Source organism: Lepidochelys kempii, chromosome 4 (assembly GCF_965140265.1).
Source record: "Lepidochelys kempii isolate rLepKem1 chromosome 4, rLepKem1.hap2, whole genome shotgun sequence".
Classification (NCBI taxonomy): domain Eukaryota; kingdom Metazoa; phylum Chordata; order Testudines; family Cheloniidae; genus Lepidochelys; species Lepidochelys kempii.
Genome location: NC_133259.1, coordinates 56,849,635 through 56,870,596, shown reverse-complemented (window position 1 = coordinate 56,870,596; position 20,962 = coordinate 56,849,635). Strand labels below are relative to the sequence as shown.

Below are 20,962 nucleotides of genomic sequence, written 5' to 3'. Positions count from 1 at the left end.
TACCTCCCCTTACTTCAAAACTGGGACCTGCAAGCCAATCACATGCAGTTACCTGCGTATCTGAACAATCACAGGCAATCAAGTGTCTCGATGCTGTCCCAATGGCAGGTTTCTTTAAGCTGTGTTTTAATCAGATATGTTTATTTCATTTGTGTATGTAATAGGTAATATGCATTTTTTCTTAATCTTTTAACATTTTTCTTACTATTTTGGCAAAGTATCTTCTGCATGTAACAACTTGAGAAGAGGAAATTCATTTGAACATTTTTTTAAATTTCTAGTTTGTAGAGTTATCTGAATTGCTGTCCTTGGTTTTCTAACTTAACTTGATAACTGATGCCTTAGGGAACATATGGTTCTAGAGTAGTATGTTAAATATGAACTGGGTTATATGGAAGAATATGTTGTTATTAATTTGTTTATTATTTGTCTTACTATAGCTCCTGGAGGCCTCAGTCAAAATTTGGTACCGGTTGTACCTGGTACCATACAAACACATAGTAAAAGACAGCCCCTGTTTCAGTAAGGGTATTGCTACACTGCAGTTAAACACCTGTTGCTGGCTTGTGCCAGCTGACTTGAGCTCACAGGGCTCTGGCTACAGGGCTGTAAAACTGTGGTGGAGACGTTTGGGCTTGGGCTGAAGCTCCAGGCTCTGCAACCCTGCAAGATGTGATGTTCTCAGAGCTTGAGCTCCAACCCAATCCCAAATGTCTACAGTGCAATTTTATAGCCTCCCAGCCCAAGCCAGCTGACACAAGCCAACCACAGGTTTTATTGCAGCATAAACATACCCTAAAATTACAATCAGAAATTGGACAAGCATAAATATATAGACAAAAGTAATAGCAAACTAACATATATGCAACATGTATGGTATACAGAACTTCTTAGTTGCATTTCACCTGATCACCCCCAGTTACTTTAATTTCCCCAAATCTTTCAGCCCTCTGTCCACATGTCATAACTGGTCTAAGATACCATCCTTTCACCCTCCCCATCCCACAGAAAGAGGGGCAGGAGCATTCTGACTGTTTGTCTTATCCCTGCCCTCTTCATTGACAGGATGAGGAGCAATTCTCCCATCTGGACTTTGAGGGGTGGGGCAGGTGGTCTACATGGCTGGTCCTTTCCACCTTAGTATGCTTTTGTAAGTGTTAGAAATTTTTGTACAGCTTTCTAAAATATTAGTAGCATTGGTGCAGGGGAACTACTAAAGATAATTTCATGTCCTATTTATGAATATTCAAGTTTCTTAAGAAAGAATAATAGCAGAAGTCAGGATAACATATTTTGCATTTTGTTGCAGGCCTTGGAGAGTGAGTTTGTTTCATGCCAGCTTCATCAATGGATCGATCTAATTTTTGGCTACAAACAGCAAGGGCCAGAGGCTGTCCGATCCCTGAATGTATTCTACTACTTAACCTATGAAGGAGCAGTCAATCTGAGTTCAATAACTGATCCTGTATTGAGAGAGGTAAGCTTGCTTTCAAATATGGAAAGGGAAAACCTTTGTTAAACACTGTCATACTCAGAATGTAATGGATTCTGTTCTGCCTAAGTGCAGCAATAAATCTTCATCGCTCTAGCTTTGTGACTTTGGTTGGCACAGGCCAGTGGGGAACCCAGTCTGATGACTCTGTCACTGAGGCATACAAAATTAGTGGACATTTCTGCAAATGTTGGCCTTAATCTCTCTCTGTCTAAGTTTCACACACATTGAATGATGAGGTAAAAATAAATGTTGAACAACTGTTTAATTTGCCAGGTACTGTCCATCCTACTGTCCATTCATTGGCTGGGTACTGAATGAGGCAAGAGACTCGTAAAAAAAAAGTAATATGAATAATCTTAATTCTGTCTGTTCCTAATTTTTGAGTGTTCAACTTTGCAACTTTAAAAACTTTCTTTTATCATATTTTAATGTACTATTGCATATATACAGAATACTGTACAGTTATATTCACCATTATTTGTATTTGGCCTTGCCAGGATGTCAAATTAAAATTAAAGTGTAGTGAATTTGTTGATAGAAAAAGACAAAATACTAAATCCTTAAAATCTTTGGTGATACTAACATATATCAGTGTAGTAGAAGTCTTGTATCCAGGGACAACAGCTCCATTAGGAAAAAGCTATTTTCTAAAATATTCCTTAGAACTCCTGCCATATATTACTTTGTGGGCTCTCAGGAAACAAAGAGTATGGCTTTTGTTAAAAAGTATAAAGTGGTTCATGATAGGTTTTGCTTTCTCTATTCAGAGCTGTAAACTAGAACCAAATATAGTTATAATTATTGTAATTATAGAATAAATGTGACCGTTTATCATATGTTTTAAAATAAAATATTTATCACTGAGAACAGATTATTACCAATATTCAGTTAACATAGTTTTATTTAAAAGCATGGCTCAATATATGCCATAAAGAAGCAAATGAAGAAACATTTAAACTATGAAATTTTCACTTCACAAATGTGAGGTTTGATGTTCATTGTATAATTGTAGACTTATTTTGTTGCTTTCTATTTATTGAAAAAGATACTAGGGTGGAGACTGGTAGTCATTTCAATCAGTAAATATTCTTCCATGTAGCCCTGTTGCCCCTCAAGCTGCACATACAGACAGTCTGAGCTCCAGCATGAATTTGTCTAAGATGATCATGAAGCTGACTTATATGGGTCTGAAAGCTGATGGAAACATAAAAAGATTTTTCTGTGCTGTGTCTTTGAGCTAAAATCCAGACATCTTAGGGAAAGATATAGTATAAAATTAGGGTCTAGTAAAGTAGAGACTGGAGCATTTGGCCTGTGGAAAAAATTTATTAGCACCTGCATTTGAAACAGCTATTCTCTGAGTAGATACAGCCATATATTTCATGTAGATGTGTGTGCATCCAGCGCACCAGAGCCAGGGAACTTTCCCTAGTACCTATAGGGGTGGCACTCGTGCCCTGTGGCCTTAGTCCCCCTCCCCGAGCCATATAAGAGCATTGTCTCCCTGACCCCCTCAGTTTCTTCTCATTGCCGGCGGCTAGAGTCGGAGCTCTGTGTGGTGCCTTCACCTCACACTTTCAGTCTCAGTTTTCTGAGAACTTATCCTGTATATGGTAGTAGTAGTACTTTAGGTTTAGTTTTAGTGTTAGAGTAGTTGGCTGCCCTGTGTGGTGCCCTCACCTGGGTTCAAGCACTGTATGTTGTGGAGGGACATTCTCCACAGTGACCACCATATAAAGGTTCTTGTTGTGCCTCAGCGAGGGACACCTTAAAGAGTGGTACTCCATCTACAAGTCATCCACAAAGAGGACTCAGATGGCAAGAAACTTGTGGTTGAAGCAGCACCTTCTGGAGCAGGCTGTGAGGCCTGCTTCGGCATTGAGGCCCTTGTCTGATTGGTGGTCGCCTACAGATCCAGCAAGTGATGCTGTTTTATGCTTGCATTCTGGTGTTTCCCCTAAGAGGAAGACTGGTTATTCATCATCTTCTGGTGCAGTGAGGAAAAGGACCCATAAAACGAGTTGGGACCATTCCAGGGCTTGGAGAAACTCTTCCTCATCTTTTAAGAGGAGTGTTGACCGGCATAGTACTCCCTGCAGCACCCACAATGGAGCATGTCTGTCCACCTGCTCCCTGTACCACACCAAATACAGTGACAGCTCGTACCATCAATTCTGATTCCGACCACAATGCATGTGTTGAGTCTGGTACTAATGACGTTGGCACTGGCATTGACGGTCTCCAAGCCAATGCCTCTTCTGGTGCCAGGTGGAAGTAGGTCTCATTTGGTACCACTTGTGCTGATTCCCATTTCTCTTCAGCATCGAGGCCCCAAGTTGTTTGCCTCATCGGGACTGGTTCCCCCATTGTCACAAAAGGACCTCCTGGACTTCTCAAGATCCATGTCAGGATTGTCCTTTCCCTTCTTGTTAGACACTAGAGAGTGCCCTCGGATCACCATCAGTACCGAGAATGGCATCTGTCCTGTGGTCAGGATAAGGGATCTGGGCCTAGTACCTTTTGGCCACCAAAGCCTTATCTGTATGCCCAGTGGCCTCCTTGGGATGCTTCTCGACCTGTTCTAGAACGAGATCACCAGTCCTGGTGGTGACTCCCATTCGCAAACCATCTTTGCCGCATGCAACCACTGAGTTCATTCCCTCTGGACCTTGAGGGTTATTCCAACTGGATCCTGTGATGCAAGACCAGGACCAATCATTAGCACAGCAAACCATCTCCTCATACTCTTCAGACAACTCTACCATGTGGGAATCCTTTTTTCCCCTTTTTAAGGCATATTAGGACCTTCTGAGGCATATGGCTGCTTCCTTAGGTATGCAGGCATAACTCCTGCAGGAAAATACACATAGCTGCTGGATATTCTCCAATCATCAACTCTAGGAAGAATAGCCCTGCCGATAAATGAAGCTCTGTTGGAGCCTGCAAAGGCCATCTGGAACACCTCAGCTTCATTGTACCCTATGGTGAAGTGTTCAGAGAAATGGTACTTCATTCCCATGCAAGGGTATGAGGGTTTCAGCTCCTACCTGGCCCCCAACTTGCTGGTGGTAACTGCAGCAAATGACAGGGCTGGGCAGGGTAGGTGTAAATTCACACCCAAGAACAGAGAGTCCAAGAGGATGGACTTGGTGTGGAGAAAGATTTATACCTCCTCTTCCCTGCAAATTCACATCATGAACCAGCAGGTGTTGCTCTATAAGTATGACTTTGTCAATTGGACAGTCTTGTCTAAGTTCACAGAGAAGTTGCCAAAACCCTCGCGTTAAGAGTTTATGGCATTCATTGGGGAAGTCTGTGTGATGGCCAAGACTTCCTTGCAGGCAGCTCTGGATGAGGTGGATGCCTCAGCCAGATTTATGGCATAGGCTGTGACCATGAGAAAGGCCTTACGGCTTCAGGACTCAGGCATTGTGTCCCATGTGCAGCAGATCACCGAGGACTTACTGTTTGATGGTCAGGTCTTGCCATACAGTTCCTCTGCATTTCCCCTCCCAAACCCACCCCACCCCCCAACACATCCCTTTTCAGGGACTTCTCTCAGAAGACACTGCTCCTTGAGCAGGTTCAGTCTCTACTGGCTTGGAGGCCAAAGAGGAGGTTCCTCTGCAGCATCAGTATTTCCTGGTCCCCAAACCCGAGTTATATGACCTGTCCTCCACTTCTGCAATTTCAACAAATACATCTGTTATGTGAAATTCCATAAGGTTACCCTGCCAACTCCCTACCTTGAATCACAATGACTGGTTTACTGCCCTGGACCTGCAGGATGCTTATTTCCATATAGCAATCCTCCCAAGCCACAGGAGGTTCCTCACATTTGTCATAGCTGGCCAGCACTACCAGTATGTTGTACTGCCTTTCAGCATGTCTTCTCCTTCTCAGCTTCTGCTCTTCAGTAACAGCGTACCTCAGAAAGAAGGGAATTCACATCGTTCTATATCTGGACTCTGGGTTACTGAGGGGCAAGTCCAGAGGGAAAGTCCTACGTCATGAGAAAAGGAGGACTTGTGGCACCTTAGAGACTAACCAATTTATTAGAGCATAAGCTTTCGTGAGCTACAGCTCACTTCCTCAGATGCATATCGTGGAAACTGCAGCAGGCTTTATATATACACAGAGAATATGAAACAATACCTATTCCCACCCCACTGTCCTGCTGGTAATAGCTTATAAGCTATTAGTGATAAGCTATTACCAGCAGGACAGTGGGGTGGGAATAGGTATTGTTTCATATTCTCTGTGTATATATAAAGCCTGCTGCAGTTTCCACGATATGCATCTGAGGAAGTGAGCTGTAGCTCACGAAAGCTTATGCTCTAATAAATTGGTTAGTCTCTAAGGTGCCACAAGTCCTCCTTTTCTTTTTGCGAATACAGACTAACACGGCTGTTACTCTGAATCCTACGTCATGTTCACTTCACACTATGCATACTTGATCATCTAGGTCTCATCAAAAATAGCACAAAATTAACATTGGTTCCAACTCAAAGAAGCAAGTTAATTGGGACCTCGATAGATTCTGTGAGTTTGAGAGTGTTTCTGTTGACCAAGCGATTCCAGGTGATTAATCACTTATGTCTGGAGCGACAGTCTGAACCCTCAGCCACAGCCCAAGTATGACTGAGGTTGCTAGGCCATATGGCTGCATGGACACAGGTATTCCAAAATGCCAGGCTGCGCCTTTGAGTCTGGACTGAGACCCCACTGGGAGCAAAACAACCACCATTTCTTGTTCCCTCTCACGGCGGACAGGTTGATTGTTGGAATGGCCCAAACTCTAAAAATGGACCACAAGACTCTGCACTTCAGAGACCACTCATGATTCACAGAGAAATTTCTGCTGAGGTGATCTGCCAGGTGATTCTGGATCCCAAGTAAGGAACCAGCCACAGGGGTAATGTTTTCCCTGATGCAAAACTGCCAGAGCCTGATCAGATCCTGATTTTGGAGTGTGCACATTCCTTGACCGATGCTTTCCACCTGAGGTGGGAGTTGGCATTCCTGTATGCTTTTTCTCCACCAGGGCAGTCTGTTCACCCAAATGAAAGCGGTTCTTGGTATGGTTATTAGCATGATGAGTTCAACTGAGTCTGGCTTGTATCCAGGACATCTTGGAGTACGTGTTACACCTTCAGTCTGCTGATCTTGCACTTAGTTCAGTAAGAGTCCACCTGCTGGTGATTTTGGCATTTCATTGACCCATTCAAAGGAAATCAGTGTTTTCAAACTCCATGGCAGTGAGTTTCTTGAAAGGAGTCACTCATCTGCACCCACCTGTAAAAGAGTTGTTTCCTTTAAGGGGCTTTAATAGTGTATTAGCCACTATTATGGGACCTCCATTCAAGCCTCTGGCAACTTCTTCTTTCTCCCTTCTGTGTTAGAAAACTGCCTTCGTTGTGGCGATCATGTCTGTGAGGAGAATGTGTGAGTCACAGACTTGGAAGGTAGAGCCTCCTTATGCACAATTTTCCAAAGACTACGTAACCCTGCAGCCACACCCTAACTGCTTGTCTGAAGTGATTTCACAGTTATAGGTCTACCAGTGTTCTTCCCTAAGCTGCATTCAACCCCAGAGAAGCAGCATCTTCACACATTTAATGTCAGGCAATGATTGGCTTTTTGTCTGGATAGAAGTAAACTTTTCCGTTCCTCACCTTGTCTGTTTCTTTCATATGAAAACCGAATGAAGGGTCAAGCAGTCTCTTCACAGACAGTCTCCAGGTGAGCAACTTCCTGTATCATGACAGCATACAAAGTGGTCCGGGCTATGCCTCCACAATGGGTATGAGCTCATTCCACAAGAGCTTATGCCACATCAATGGCATTTTTAAGTTATATGCCTGTATTGGACATTTGCAGTGATGCCACTTGTTCTGTGCATACTTTTACAAACCACCATGCCATTACGGCTGTGTCCAGTTCAGATGCAAACTCTGGTAAGGAATTTGTTCTTCCAGATGGCATGCAGACGTGTATTCCACGATCCTCCCTCCATCTCATCTGCATCAGAGTCTGTACTTGTGACGTTCTGCGTGAAGGAACTGAGGAGGTCAGGGCAGTGCTGAATTTATATGGCCAGGGGAGGAGCTGTGGCTCCAGGGCATGAGTGCCACACCTATGGGTACTGCTAAACAAAATTCTCTGACTCTGGTGAGCTGAGCATGCACCCACCTTCCACCTATATGGAATATATGTCTGCATCACATCTCAAAGAACAACAGTTTCAGGTAAGTAACCATTTTTTTAGGTGAGGTAATGGACAGTATTATCTTCACTGTACATTATCTAGGAAACACCCCCTCGGAAGACCGTTTATCATACCTGAAGTACTAGAAAGATTAAAATGTGAGGTGGAAAACAACCACAAATGCTTGGAACTATTTGTATTGAATTTTTACTGAGTGTTTATTGTGGCTAGTTTTGTGTTATACTGAATCTGTGCAATATAGCTTTCAATATAAATGGGTCTTTGGATTTTTTTTTAATTAAAAAAGAAAATACAGATTGTGGTAAGTTTTTGTATTTTTGGTACATGTAACATGCTATAAATCTAACTTTTTACCATGTTTTTTTGTCTACCAAGATATTTCCCCCCCACAAAGCTAACATCCTGAATGGTTAATACATGTGGCAGAGAAAGCATAAAAATAATCTCTCTGTAAAAGGACATTAAATTATGGAAATAATAACCAAAGTAGGAGTAATCCGCATAAGAGCCTACAGCACATTAAACTTTTATGGAGTTTTTAATTTTTCAAGAACAGCTGCATTATCAATATAACTGTGATCTATGTTCACTTACGTTGTGGCCTGGAAAAATCATTTAGGAGTAAAGAAGTGAAAAATGTGGCCGTATCTGAGTTTAAACAGTGACATCCACTTTACTTAATACCTTTCTAAAGATTTTGCTCTTTGATTAACTCTGTTGAATTTGTACTATTCTTATCTGTTCTCATTTTCCTGAGCCCACTCCTCTTGTTTTTGAGTTACTCCATACTGTCTGCAATATAGAACTGAGTGGTAAAAAAACAAAAGGGAGGAAAAGAGGAAAATTTGATCAGAACCACATTGATGAAGAGACTTCTGAGACTTTTTATCTAGGGGACAGTGCAAAGCAAGTATTATCTAGCAGCATTTGTTCCAAGCTTCATTGCTATTTGAGGTTTCCTCCACTGCAGCATTTTCCTTTCATATTTTTCAGCTGAGGACAAGATATTCCTTCTGATATATATTTATTTAGTGTAATATATAATCTCTGTATTACACTATATTATATATAGGTGTGTATTTTATAATAAAAAATAGGTCAAGGTTGATTGTTTGTGGTATGTGTTATCAGTAGACGTGCAAAGTGAAGTCTAGTGTCATTGCTGATGGTAAGTTATTCTGTCTACTCATGAATGAATATTAAAGTAATGAGAAATCAGATAGTGTGTGTATCTATGTGCATAATCATTCTATATCATGTGTTAAATGAATTTATCATGTATCTTTGACAACCACACCTTCTGCCTGCCAAGTAATATATCTCCCCGAGCACTTACATAACATGCCCAACCTCTGAGCTTCTTCAGTCAGCTGTTGGTTTTTTTCCCTTTAATCATCTTGCCTAAGAAACTTTTTTCCCCAAAGTTGCCACAGCCAGATGACCAAGATGGACAGACATCCAATCTGGACCATTAGTGGATTTTGTAAATATAAAAAATGCCATAAATGTAATCCAATTTTTCATTACAGATCTAGAATCAAGAGTTTGAAACCGTTACAGCAGGGAGATTCCCAGCTTCCTGGTGGGCATAGTACTCCCTTGTAGTTTTGAAGGGGTTCAAGATATTGAACTTTAAATCATGACAAATGTAGGTAGGAAAGGTATTTTAGGTTACAGACTTAAAAGAACTAGAAGCTTATGCGTACTCAGAAACGTACAACTTACTAAGAGTTAATGATCTCATGGAAATAGTAGATGTTTATTTAAACCATGGAAATATCTCTAGATATATTGTGTCAGAATATACATACCAACATCTATGCCTCATCAGTAACTAAAATGTAAGCCTTATGGTGTATCCTCACTTCTATGCAGTCTGTGTATTGGTGACCTGGCTCATCAGGAGGCCACACACACAATAATAGTGGGAGGAACTGAGGAGGAGAGGAGTTTAGGTTAATACAAAATTTCCTTAGAACTCCTAAGCTGCTCCAACTGACACCATTATTTTTACAGCCAGTCAGGTTACATATATTACGAGAACGAAGCATTGGTCTAGGAGGAAAACCTACCTGATTAAAACCATATTTTAACATTCTTGTTTACAATTAAAAATGTAGAACTTTACATCTCTTCATACTGCTGTGAACAATTTTTCCTGCCATTCTTTCTTCCTATGGGAATAAGGGAAGTGAAGTATTTTGAAAGGCTCTGACTGCTGTAAAAGAAATTTTTTAAACTAAAATGCAAACCATGGGCCACATGTTACCTTCTGGCAGATAAATCCAAGGGAATGAAAAACATGCATAATTTCAAGGCAAATCTCTGGTTGGGGTTGGAAAAGGGAGAATTTGAGCCAGTGCAGGGGGAAAAGGGGCCACAGCCAGGAAAACCAAATGAATCTACTGGCATATCATTGCACACCTTACCCTGTCCTTCTAAGGGACAATGCTCCACTCACCTAACTCTTTGTACCAACAGTGCCATGGACTAATCCTTGTGTTTGCACATCTCTCTCAGAGAGGACACAAGTGCACAGGGAAATTACTGCTGAGTCAACTAGCAGTAACCACCAACTAGCAGATAGATCTGCACTGGGAAATCTATAATCTGCTAGTGGGGGTATGTTGCATTTAGTGCCAGTTGTTGGCCCTGTCTTGAGAACCTCGTATAGATCTGTGGAGCCCCAGATCCATATATCTGTTGAGAAAGGGCTTCCTTAGTCACTGGATGCAAGAAGCAGTTTGCTGCAGTGGTGCAGCTAGGCTCCTTCCACCGATTTGGTGAGTTTTCTGCACTGTTTCCTTGCTTCCTATCACAAGTGCTATTCTGTGCCTATAATGTTTGTACAAGAATGAAAAATTATAAGTGATTGAGTCCTTGCAAGCAGGCAACTGATCAGTGGAGTTTCGATATTTGCTGATTTGTACCAAGGAGTATGAGATGATCATGAAATATTACCTCAGAGGGTATGTTTACACTGTACTTAAAAACCTGCGGTTGGCCCGTGCCAGCTGACCCAAGCTAAGAATCTGTTTAATTGCAGTGTAGACATTCAGACTTGGGCTCTAGGACCCTGCAAGATGGAATGGTTCCAGAGCTGAGGCTGTGGCCTGAGTCCAAATGTCTACATGGCAGTTAAACAGTCCCTTCCCCCAACCCCAGGATAGGTGGCATGGGCTAGTCACAGGTATCTAATTGCAGTGTCGACATACTCTAAGTCACCTTTAAGAGTGTGGCTGAAATAGTGTTATTACATCTGATATTTCTGGGGGTGGGAAATCAGCTAAAAACACCCCAAAAGTTGTGGAGTTGGACTATTAACATTCAAACAAACCCCATCTATCCAACATAGGTAATATATTATTGGAGAATGATGCAAGATCAAAGGGGCTTTTATTAAATATGATACAGCAGTTATTAGAGAGGGGAAATAACAAAGATTGCTTCCTTTCCCTTCCCAAGTTAGAGCACTAATATAAACATTAATAATAACTGTACAAATACAATGTAGGACTCTGACTAATATGATAATGCTAGGTCACACTTTTACTTCAAAACCCCCAAGGGCTTAACAAGAAGGGATAATGATGTGATAGTGTATTATGGAGAGAAGGATGAGAGAGCTAGCAGCTTGCAGACACTGAACTAGAGAAATATGGGCATAATTGTTTTTGATGCATCTTCTGAAGCTTCAGGGGTTTGGGCCCATTTGGACAAGGCTAGGCAGCAGAGTTGGAACATTTTTAATAGTGGGGGTGCTAAAAGCCAGCCTCCTTACCCCTATCCACTCCGCCCCCTCCTGAGCTGAGGTCAGGAGCAAAGTCCCGGGTGCAGGGCCAGCAGCTGGGAGACAGGTGGTGCTGCAACACTCTTGCACCCCTAGTTCCTGCACATACGGGCTAGGGAGTTTTAGTTCTCGTGTATTGGTATTGTTTCTTTTTGATTTAATTTAATCTCCTCTTGGTTTTTGAATACACATTGTTTTATTTAAGCTATTTTGGATCTTAGACTGTATCAGGGATATTCCACTACAGTTCATCCCAGGGAGAGAAGTAAAATTATCCTTCATCTCTGAGGAGATCTAACAGAGGGTGAATCTACATATAAGCCACACTCAGGGTTTTTGGTTAAAAGTCCTATTCTATGCATAACTAAGCCCTGGTCTACACTACAAGTTTAGGTTGAAATTAGCAGTGTTAGATTGATTTAATCCTGTGCCCATCCACATGACAAAGCCATTTTTGTCGACATAAAGGGCTAATAAAATCGATTTCTATGCACCTCCCTGACCAGGGGATTAACTCTGAAATAGACATAGCTGGGTCGAATTTGGGGTAGTGTGGACGCAATTCGATGGCCTCCGGGAGCCTCCGGGAGCTATCCCAGAGTGCTCCATTGTGACCAGTCTGGGCAGCACTTTCAACTCAGATGCACTAGCCAGGTACACAGGAAAAGCCCCAAGAACTTTTGAATTTCATTTCCTGTTTGGCCAACGTGGCGAGCTCATCAGCACAGGTGACCATGCAGTCCCAGAATCGCAAAAGAGCTCCAGCATGGACCGAATGGGAGGTATTGGATCTGATAGCTGTATCGGGAGATGAAGCCATGCTATCAGAACTCCATTCCAAAAGACGAAATGCCAAAATATTTGCAAAAATCTCCAAGGGCATGATGGATAGAGGCTACAACAGGGACCCGCAGCAGTGCTGTGTGAAAGTTAAGGAGCTCAGGCAAGCCTACCAAAAAACTAAGGAGGCAAATGGCCACTCTGGGTCAGAGCCCCAGACATGCCGCTTCTATGATGAGCTGAATGCAATTCTAGTGGGGGTTCCTCCTACTCCCCCACCCCGTCCATGGACACATGCAAGGGGGGAGTCTCATGCAATAGGCATGAGAATTTTGGGGACAAGGAAGATGAGGAGGAGGAGAATAGCGCACAGCAGGCAAGCAGAGAAACCATTCTCCCCGACAGCGAGGAACTGTTTATCATCCTGGAGCCAATACCCACCCAACCCTCCCAAGGCAGGCTCCCGGACCATGAAGCCGGAGAAGGCACCTCTGGTGAGTGTACCTTTGTAAATATAATACATGCTTTAAAAGCAATCTTGTTTAATGATTAATTTGCCCTGAAGACTTGGGATGCATTCGCAGCCAGAACAACCCCTCCTTTTAAATGGCCAACCCAACGGGTGCGTGGTATGGGAAAGGAGGGCACTGCTGTTTGAAACCATTCCCACATGTTATGAAGGTTAAAGAAGCCGAAAGACTGTGGCTTACCATGGCTGCCTGCAAGCCAAATTCTGTTGCTCGGCCCTGCATGTGTGATCTCGCACACCGAACCGGCAGGCCCTCAATATAACAGGCAAAATGCGACCTTGTACCGAAAGCACATGTGCAATGTAATAACAACTTGGTTCACCGTGAAAGAGTCTACCCATTGTTCTCTAAAATGTCTCTTTTTAAATACTACTCTCCCTTTTTTCCCTCCTGCAGCTGTAAATGTTTCAACACTCCCCCTATCATCTCTGTCCGAGAGGCTAGCGCAGATGATAAGGCAAAAAAAATTCACTCGCTATTAAATGTTCTCTGAGTTCATGCAGTCCTCCCACACTGAAAGAGCTCAGCAGAATGCGTGGAGGCAAATAATGTCAGAATCCAGGAAAGCAGAAAATGAGCGCGAGGACAGGAGGGATGAACAAGAGGAGAGGTGACGGCAGCGTGATGAGAGGAGGCAGGATGCAATGCTGAGGCTACTGGGGGATCAAACTGATATGCTCTGGCGTATGGTTGAGGTGCAGGAAAGGCAGCAGGAGCAGACTGCCACTGCAGCTCCTGTGTAACCACCTGCCCTCCTCCCCAAGTTCCATAGCCTCTTCACCCAGATGCCCAAGAACATGGGGGTGGGGGCTCTGGGCACCCAACCATTTCACCCCAGAGGACTACCCAAGCAACAGAAGGCTGGTATTCAGTACGTTTTGAAGTGCAGTGTGGCCTTGTCCTTCCCTCCTCCCCTCATTCACCATCCCACCCCATGCTTCCCTCCTCCCGCTCCCAGGCTACCTTGGCAGTTATCCCCCTATTTGTGTGTTTGAATTAATAAAGAATGCATGATTTTGAAACAACAATGACTTTATTGCCTCTGCAAGCAGTGATCAAAGGCGGGAGGGTGGTTGGCTTACCGGGAAGTAGAATCAACCAAGGGGGCAGGTTTTCATCAAGGAGAAACAAACAGAACTGTCACATCATAGCCTGGCTAGTCATGAAACTGGTTTTCAAAACTTCTCTGATGTGCAGCGCACCCTGCTGTGCTCTTCTAATTGTCCTGGTGTCTGACTGCATGTAATCAGTGGCCAGGAGATTTGTGTCAACCTCCCACCCCACCATAAACATCTCCCCCTTATTCTCACAGATATTGTGGAGCACACAGCAAGCAGCAATAACAATGGGAATATTGGTTTCGCTGAGGTCTAAATGAGTCAGTAAACTGCACCAGCGCACTTTTAAATGTCCAAAGGCAGATTCTACCACCATTCTGCACTTGCTTGGCCTACAGTTGAACTGTTCCTTACTACTGTCCAGGGTGCCTGTGTGTGGCTTCATGAGCCATGGCATTAAGGGGTAGTCTGGGTCCCCAAGGATAACTATAGGCATTTCAACATCCTCAACAGTTATTTTCTGGTCTGGAAAGTAAACCTCTTGCTGCAGCCATTCAGACAGACCAGAGTTCCTGAAGATGCGAATGTCGTGTACCTTTCCCAGCCATCCCACATTGATGTTGGTGAAACATCCCTTGTGATCCACCAGTGCTTGCAGCACTATTGAAAAGTACCCCTTTTGGTTTATGTACCGGCTGCGTTGGTGCTCCAGTCCCAAGATAGAGGAACGCATATACCTGTCGCCCCACCACAGTTAGGGAATCTCATTGCAGCAAAGCCATCCACTATAACCTGCACATTTCCCGGAGTTACTACCCTTGATAGTAGCAGCTCAGTGATCGCATTGGCTACTTGGATCACAGCAGCCCCCACAGTAGATCTGTCCACTCCAAATTGATTCCCAACTGACCAGTAGCTGTCTGGCATTGCAAGCTTCCAGAGGGCTATCGCCACTCGCTTCTGAACTGTGGGGGCTGCTCTCATCTTGGTATTCTTGCTCTTCAGGGCAAGGGAAACAAGTCACAAACTTCTATGAAAGTGCCCTTACGCAGGCGAAAGTTTAGCAGCCACTGGGAATCATCCCAGACTAGCAACACTATGCGGTCCCACCAGTCTGTGCTTGTTTCCCGGGCCCAGAAGTGGCGTTCCATGGCATGAGCATGCCCCATTGCCACCAGGATGTCCAAATTGCCAGGGCCCGTGCTTTGAGCGAAGTCTGTGTCCATGTCCTCATCACTCTCGTCACCGCGCTGCCGTCGCCTCCTCGCCTGCTTTTGCAGGTTCTGCACATACTGCAGGATAACGCGCGAGATGTTTACAATGCTCATAACTGCTGCGGTGATCTGAGCGGGCTCCATGCTTGCTGTGGTGCGGCATCTGCAGAAGATCAGGAGAGCAGAGTTGCAGCGGAAGCGGTGGCTAAAGACTGATGCCACGAGACTACATATTTATAGAGAACGACGAGAGGACCTGCGAGGTGGATTCAGGAGAGCAGAGTTGCAGCGGAAGCGGTGGAGGACGACAGTTAGCACCGCGAGAATTTCCCGAGGAAGAGCACACATACCTGGGAGCCCATGACAGACAACATGGAGAAATTCACTATTGAGACAATAGCATCAGAGCAGAGTTGCAGTGGAATCGGTGTCTGATGACAGTTAGCAGTCCTACTGCACCGTCTGCTGCCAGAAGCACCCAGGACACAACAGCGGCGGTGTCGCTGAGCTGAGCGGGCTGCACGCTTGCCGTGGTATGGCGTCTGCACGGAAAAAAGACGCGAAATGATTGTCTGCTGTTGCTTTCACAGAGGGAGGGGCGACTGACGACATGTACCCAAAACCACCCACAACAATGTTTTTGCCCCATCAGGGATTGGGAGCTTAACCCAGAATTCCAATGGGCGGTGGAGACTGCGGGAACTGTGGGATAGATACCCGCAGTGCACCGCTCCGTAAGTCAGTGCTAGCCAAGGTAGTGATGACGCACTCCGCCGACTTAATGCGCTTAGGGTGGACATACGCAATCGACGGGATAAAATTGATTTCTAAAAATTTACTTCTATAATATCGACCTAATTTCATAGTGTAGACATATCCTAAGACTATATAAATCTTTATACTTATCAAAATGTCACATAAATCATAGTAAACACAAGCAAAGTGGACTGAAAAACTGAATCTAAGTGAGTAAAAATATAAAATCAATAACTCAAATTCTTTTCAGTAAAAAAAGTTTTCCTCTTTAGACTAAGATGGTTCTATTGATTGTATTTCCTCCCTTGAATGAGACAACAATATTTTATACATGAAAGGTAATCTGGATAATAATAAGAGGTCCAACTTTCTACATTCCATTGACTATTGGTATTGATTTTCTTACAGACTCAGAAGTTTCAAAAATCATGAATTATAATCATCAGAGGGAATCAATGTGCACAGAGTATTTGACATGTTTTTTGAATGTGCCTATTGTAATTGTACATATAGAGAAAATAATTCTGGGTTTTTTACATCTTAAAAAGGAAGAAACTTGTGCCGCATCCATGATGAGTGGTGGCATTGAAATTTAGTCCTAGCTTAGGGTTCAGTATCCTCTGTGGGTAAATTTTATGCATCTTAGATCTTCCCCTTATAAGTGTAATTTTTATTTTTAAATATTTACAGTTTGAGAGCCTTCTGTGCTTTCCAAAAGGAGCAGCAGCAGTGTTTAGTTTACATGACCCCAGTTTCATGACAGCAGTAGCAGATCTTGATATCTTATCCCAGGAAAAGCATTTTTGGCCTCCCTTTCGGTTACATTCATGGTGGGAGTTAATAGCATATTTCAGCTCTAACTCAGCTGGAGAACACAGCAGTGAATCTTTCACAAAGTATAAACAAAATTTGTATTTATAGCATAGTTAATGTTAGCTAAATAGTTGGGAAAATGATCTGCATGTCTCTTTTCAGCAGGTGGGGCACAATCTTTGTTGTGGCTGCAGTGGGTTTTAAAAAATGGAATAAAGTCATTACACAACATTGTCATGGAATAGTAAATTTAGAAGTGGTGAATACAGTAAGTGAAGAATTCATGCAGACACAGTTCAAAGTATTATAGAAACAATCTTTGAAGCATCACTGGCCAGAAGTGTGCTGCACAGATGGTATATTTGACATAGTGCAGCACAGGAACTGTGTGTGAAAAGCCAAATAAATGTTAAGGATTAGTCTAGTTTTAATTGAAAACCAGCATTAAAAAAATTCCATAAAATGGTGCCAGATTTAAAAAGAATATAATCAAAACCAAACACATTGTTTTCATGACCAGCCAGAGACTGACTTGTCAACAGTGCTGTGTGCCGGACTCTGATCTCTTCTTCTGAAGCCTTGTGGAGAGCAGTCCTGTTGCAGAAATAATGATTTCATGGGTAGGAGGGAGATGAATGATTTGCTGTACAAGTCCCTCTTGCTGGCCAGGCCACAAAGGAAAAGATTATTAGTCATGGTTGGTGGGTAAATGCTATTGTGATATCAAGTCAGGACTGAGAAGTACTAGGGGTGGGGAATCTTCCAGGTCAACTTTCAGTTGTGGCAATTGAAAAACATTTTCTTTAGAGCTTGTGAAATTTAGTTTTAAATGTAAAACTCTTATATTTAATTGAAAGATAAACATTTTTACTCTGGTAATGGGAGCATTACTTATGTAAGAACATAAGATATGCCCCATGATTTGGACACTTTTCCATCAACTCTAATATCCTGGCTCAGTCTGTGGCCAATATGTGGTGCTTCTGAGTAAACAGACCTAGTGAACTTAGGCAAGAGTGTATACTTGTGCCTGGGAGTTGTGACTCATAGACTTTAAGGCCAGCAGGGACCATCATGATCATCGTCTGACCTCCTGCACGTCACAGGCCACAGAACCTCACACACTCAATCCTGCAGTAGGCCCATAACCTCTGGCTGAGTTACTGAAGTCCACAAATGTTGATTTAAAAATTTCAAGTTACAGAGAATTCGCTATTTACTGTAATTCAAACCAGCAAGTGGCTTGTACCCCATGCTGCAGAAGAAAGCGAAAAACTTCCAGGGTCTCTGCCATCTGACCTGGGGGAAAATTCCTTTCTGGCCCTGAACATATCGGCAAGACCTGCCAGCCAGACACCTGGGAAAGAATTCCCTGTAGTAACCCAGAGCCTTCCCCATCTAGTGTCTCATCTCTGGCCATTGGAGATGTTTGCTAACAGTAGTTGCAGATGGGCCGTACACCACTGGAAGCAACATCATCATACCACGCCCTCCATAAACTTATCAAGCTCAGTCTTGAAGCCAGTTAGGTTTTTTGCCCCCACTGCTCCCCTTGGAAGCCTGTTCCAGAACTTCATTCCTCCGATGGTTAGAACCGCCATCTAATTTCAAGCCTAAACTTGTTGATGGGCAGTTTATATCCATTTTTTTCTTGTACCAACATTGGTACTTAACATTGACTTGCTTTCTGCAAGCAACATTGTTATATCATAAAGAATGAGTTGTAGTTGCCTTTGACTTAACATCAGTAATAAAAACAACCCTTTGGACTCTGAGTATTTGCTTTGTACTTCGTTCTGTAGTGCATTTACCTTGGTTCTATTTTTCTATTATTGTCACCATCCAGCAGAAAAGAATGGTGTCCTTGTAGAGCCAGCCTAGGAGGTCTGGTGTACAAGGATTTAAAATAATATCCCAACCCTACTGCTCTACACTTGGGATTAGCACAGTTTTTGGAAAGTATGGAGCTCATGTAAATTAGCTCTTCAGCTCTGAGTGCTTATTTTCTCAGCCCTGTGTAAAATTCAATGGGGGTAGAAATCTTCAGCCCAACCAATTCTCTCACCTTTTCCTGTTTGATCTGTTTTGTGGAACTGTCAGTACAGGAGAGGGCTTCAGATCCCATAGGCTCTTCATATTTTCATTCCTGTCTGGCTGGTGAGTTTTAGATATTCACAATATACTTTTTGCCAGTTTTAAATAAGGCAATAACCCAGAATGTTGCCCACCTGTCCAAAAACTATGAATATATTCTAATTTCCCCCAATTTTTTCAACTGGCAGGAGTGATGAATATGGGATATCTTAGCCACATACTGCCTCTATCCCTAAAATCAAACACTCTGGGAGAGTTCTATGTAATATTAGACTGACTTCTTGTTATGTCAGCATTCTGGGGTTATTTTCATTTAGTTTAAAATGTGACCTAATCAAAATTAGTGTAAACTTTAAAAAATAATAAATAATATAAAAAATAAAATAATATTAAAATAATACAAATAATAAAACTTTAAGAAATAGTCATGACATTACATTACCTTTGTTTTGTATATTTTCCTTTTTAATTGTTCATTATGAATGAAAAAACCTAACTTATGAAGACTCTGGTTGTATGTGCATACCCAGTATTCATTATTTTGTTTACAAAAGCAATAATATTTTAGTGCGGCAACCTATGGCACGCAAGCCGATTTTTAATGGCATGCTGCTGCCTGCCGGGTCCCAGCCGCTGGCCCCACTCAGCCCACTGCTGAACCCAGGCTCGGACCCCGGCAGGCAGCAGCGTGACATTCAAAATCCTGCCCGTCCTAGCCAGCTCTTCTCTTCTGCCCCCCCTCCCCCACGGGGCCAGGGTGAAGAAGCTTGGTCCTGCCGGCTGCTGCTGCAGGGCGGGCAAGCTTTCCCCTCCCCAGCTTCTTCCCCAAGCATGCTGCATTCCTGCCCCTCCTCCTCTCCCTCTCTGCCACCGATCAGCTGATGGCCCTTGCGAGGGAGGGGGAGAAGTAGAGCCGCAGTGTGCTCTCTGCTCCTGGGAGGAGACGGAGAAGAGGTGGGGACGGGGCCTTGGGGAAGGGGGGTGGAATCAGGGCATATCCCCTCCAGCCCCCTGCCATGAGCCGCTCTGGCCTGACCCCTCACCTCCCACATGCTCCAACCTCCTGCCCTGACCCCTGCACCCCGCCATGACCCCAGCCCGGACTCCAGTACCCCCCACACATACCCAGTCCCCCCATGCCCTGACTCCTGCACCCCCCTCACACACCCCAGCCTCCTGCCCTGACCCCTGCACCCCCCTGACTCCAGCACCCCCACACCCCATGCCCTGACTCCTGCACCCCCTTCACATGCCCCCAGCCCTCTGCCTTGATTCCTGCACCCTCCTCACACACCCGCAGCCCCCTGCCCTGACTCCTGCATCCCCCACACATACCCAGCCCCCCATACCCCATGTCCTGACTCTTGCATCCCCCACATTCCCATCCCCACTCTGAGCAGCAAACAGGAACGCTTGCACATCCCTCCACACACATTCCCACCTGCACCACTCACACCAAATAGGAGCTGCCCTGGTAAGCACTCCACACCCAAACCTCCTGCCCCAACCCTGATCCCCTTCCCTCATTCTAGCTCCTGGCCAGACCCTACACCCCAACCTCCAGCCTGCTCCTTCACCCCCAGCCCTGTGCTCAGTGCACTCCCACCCTCAGCTCAGTGCAGAGAGAGAGGAAGAGAATGTGTTAGAACCAGGGAGAAGGTAGGTACCCACTCTGTGTGGGCAGGGCTGGGATCCCAGACCTGCAGTGGGCTGAATGGGGCCGGCAGCCGGGACCCTGGCTGGCAGGAGCCAGTGGACGGAACCCCGGACTGGCAGCGGTCTGAGCTGCTCAGCCCAGTGCCGATCTGGGGACCTGGCCGCCGGCCCCACTCAGCCCGCTGCCGGTCTGGGGTTCTGGCTGCCAGCCCCTTGCCAGCCGGGGTCCCGGCCGCAGGCCCCACTCAGCCTGCTGCTAGCCTAGGTGAATGGAACCCCAGGCTGGCAGCGGGCTGAGCGGGCCGGTGGCATAAGATCAGCATTTTAATTTAATTTTAAATGAAGCTTCTTAAACATTTTGAAAACCTTGTTTACTTTACATACAACAATAGTTTAGTTATATAATATATAGACTTATAGAGAGAGACCTTCTAAAAAACGTTAAAATGTATTACTGGTATGCGAAACGTTAGATTAAAGTGAATAAATGAAGACTTGGCACACCACTTCTGAAAGGTTGCCGACCCCTGTTTTAGTGCATCAGGGA

The 20,962-nt window shown here is 44.1% G+C and overlaps 1 protein-coding gene across 4 annotated transcripts in view; it reads left to right on the top strand.

Moving 5' to 3' along the window:
• LRBA (LPS responsive beige-like anchor protein) overlaps positions 1-20,962 on the top strand; it is a 559,255-nt gene that overhangs the window by 480,402 nt on the left and 57,891 nt on the right. For all 4 annotated transcript variants that reach the window (XM_073341330.1, XM_073341331.1, XM_073341329.1 and 1 more), the window contains one exon: positions 1,310-1,477. In XM_073341330.1, the coding sequence (XP_073197431.1) occupies positions 1,310-1,477 (168 nt within the window). The remainder of the gene's footprint in view (positions 1-1,309; positions 1,478-20,962) is intronic.